This window comes from Nicotiana sylvestris, chromosome 4 (genome assembly GCF_000393655.2).
Source record: "Nicotiana sylvestris chromosome 4, ASM39365v2, whole genome shotgun sequence".
Lineage (NCBI taxonomy): Eukaryota > Viridiplantae > Streptophyta > Magnoliopsida > Solanales > Solanaceae > Nicotiana > Nicotiana sylvestris.
This window is the reverse complement of record NC_091060.1, coordinates 56,020,794-56,022,528: the sequence shown is the minus strand read 5'-3', so window position 1 is coordinate 56,022,528 and position 1,735 is coordinate 56,020,794. Positions and strand designations below refer to the sequence as shown.

General features: G+C 42.4%; 1 protein-coding gene across 1 annotated transcript; it reads right to left on the bottom strand.

Annotated features, from left to right (window-relative positions):
- Positions 1 to 582: 582 nt before the first annotated feature.
- LOC138889569 (uncharacterized) lies at positions 583 to 1,272 on the bottom strand. Its single transcript, XM_070172897.1, has one exon. It carries the CDS (start codon positions 1,270 to 1,272, stop codon positions 583 to 585), a length of 690 nt encoding a protein of 229 aa, XP_070028998.1.
- Positions 1,273 to 1,735: the final 463 nt, after the last annotated feature.

Genomic DNA, 1,735 nt, shown 5'->3' with positions numbered 1-1,735 from the left:
CCATCACATCGATTATTTGATCAATGTTTGTCAATGGGAACGAGTCCTGTAGGCACGCCTTGTTCAAGTCTTTATTGTCTATGCACATACAAAATTTATTATTTTTCTTTGGAACTACTACTACTACGTTATGTAGCCAATCTGGATACTTTACCTCTCAGATTGAATCAATATCTAGTAGGCGAGTTACCTCTTCTTTGACAAATTTGTTTCTGGCCTCGGCAATAGGATGCTTTTTTTGTCTTACCGGAGGATGTTGGGATCCAAACTTAACTTGTTTATGGACACTTCCGGCGGGATACCTGTCATATCCTCATGTGACCATGCAAAACAATCGACGTTAAATATAAGAAATTCAATAAATCTAGACCATATTTTGGGGTATAGTCCTATTCCTAAGTAGAATTTCCTTTCCAGGAACTTCTTGAATAATGCGACCTGCTCTAGCTCTTCCGTTGTGGATTGTGTTGCGTTCGTCTCTTCTGGTACCTGGAAATACCTTGGCACTTGATAAGATTCCGGCGCCTCTTCCCTCTGGTTGACCTCTCTTTGCTTGGGAGCGGGTGCCGGTTCCTGCAATTGTTATGACATATGCTCTTTCCCTTTGTTATTGGAGACCGAAATTGCATTCATCTCCCTTGCCACCGGTTGGTCACCTCTTATTTGTTTGATTCCCTTGGGAGTTAGGAATTTCAGCAACTGGTGATATGTTGATGGCACAACTTTCATCTCATGCAACCATGGTCTTCCCAAGATAATGTTGTAGCCCATATCACCATCCACCACCTCAAAAAGGGTCGTCTTCATCACCCCTTCGGCATTCGCGGGTATCAGGATATCGAAGTCGGTGAGGATTTTTGTGGCCAGAATGATGCTTCTGGTAAGTTTGGATTTCTCCAATACCCTCCATTTTATCATATTGGTCGAACTCCATGGATCCACCAGAACACGATTCATTTTAAAATCTAATACATTTAAAGAAATTATGAATGCGTCATTGTGCAGTAGCAACAATCCATCTGCATTTTCCTTCGTGAAGGTGATGTCGTCTTCAGCGACTTCCTGGAGTCTCTTGCTATGGGTTACTAATATCTTTGTCTTTTTCGCCAAAAAGGTAACCCCTTTAATCTCGTTCCCTCCAAAAATCATGTTGATCGTCATGCGGTGGAGATCTTCTCTTGCTTTTGAGGGCTCCGCATTGTCACGATTGTGACTGTAATTATTTTTAGCCCGGTCACTTAAGAATTCCCTGAGATGGCCACTTTTCAGCATTGTCGCAACCTCTTTGCACAGATGCTGGAAATCCCTAGTCCGGTGACAGTTTATCCCGTGCTATTCGCACCATAAATTAGGATCCCTCTAGCTAGGATCTGATCTCATTGGCTTCAGGAACCATTCTTCTTTAATTTTCCTCATAGCCGATACCAACTCTACTATACTGACGTTGAAGTTATATTCTAAAAGCACGGGGTAGGAAGAATCTCGAGAACCTAACGTTTCCTTTTCCTGTAATGACATGTTGCTCCGGCCGCGATTAGTTCTTCTATCAGTAATGAACCTATCCGCCGACCAGAAACCTCTGCCATGTCGTTTGACCCATTCATAGGGAAAATATTGGCTCCTCGAAGATCGTCTATCTGTGTCCAAATCGTTATTTGATTTATCTTTATTCTTCTCTCGACCTATAACCAACGTCGGGAAGTCGAGATGATCATCCTCAATCCTTATCTTTGAC

Bases quoted from the DNA above. Each gene is read 5' to 3' on its own strand.
- LOC138889569 (XM_070172897.1), bottom strand. From the start codon at position 1,272: ATGCTGAAAAGTGGCCATCTCAGGGAATTCTTAAGTGACCGGGCTAAA.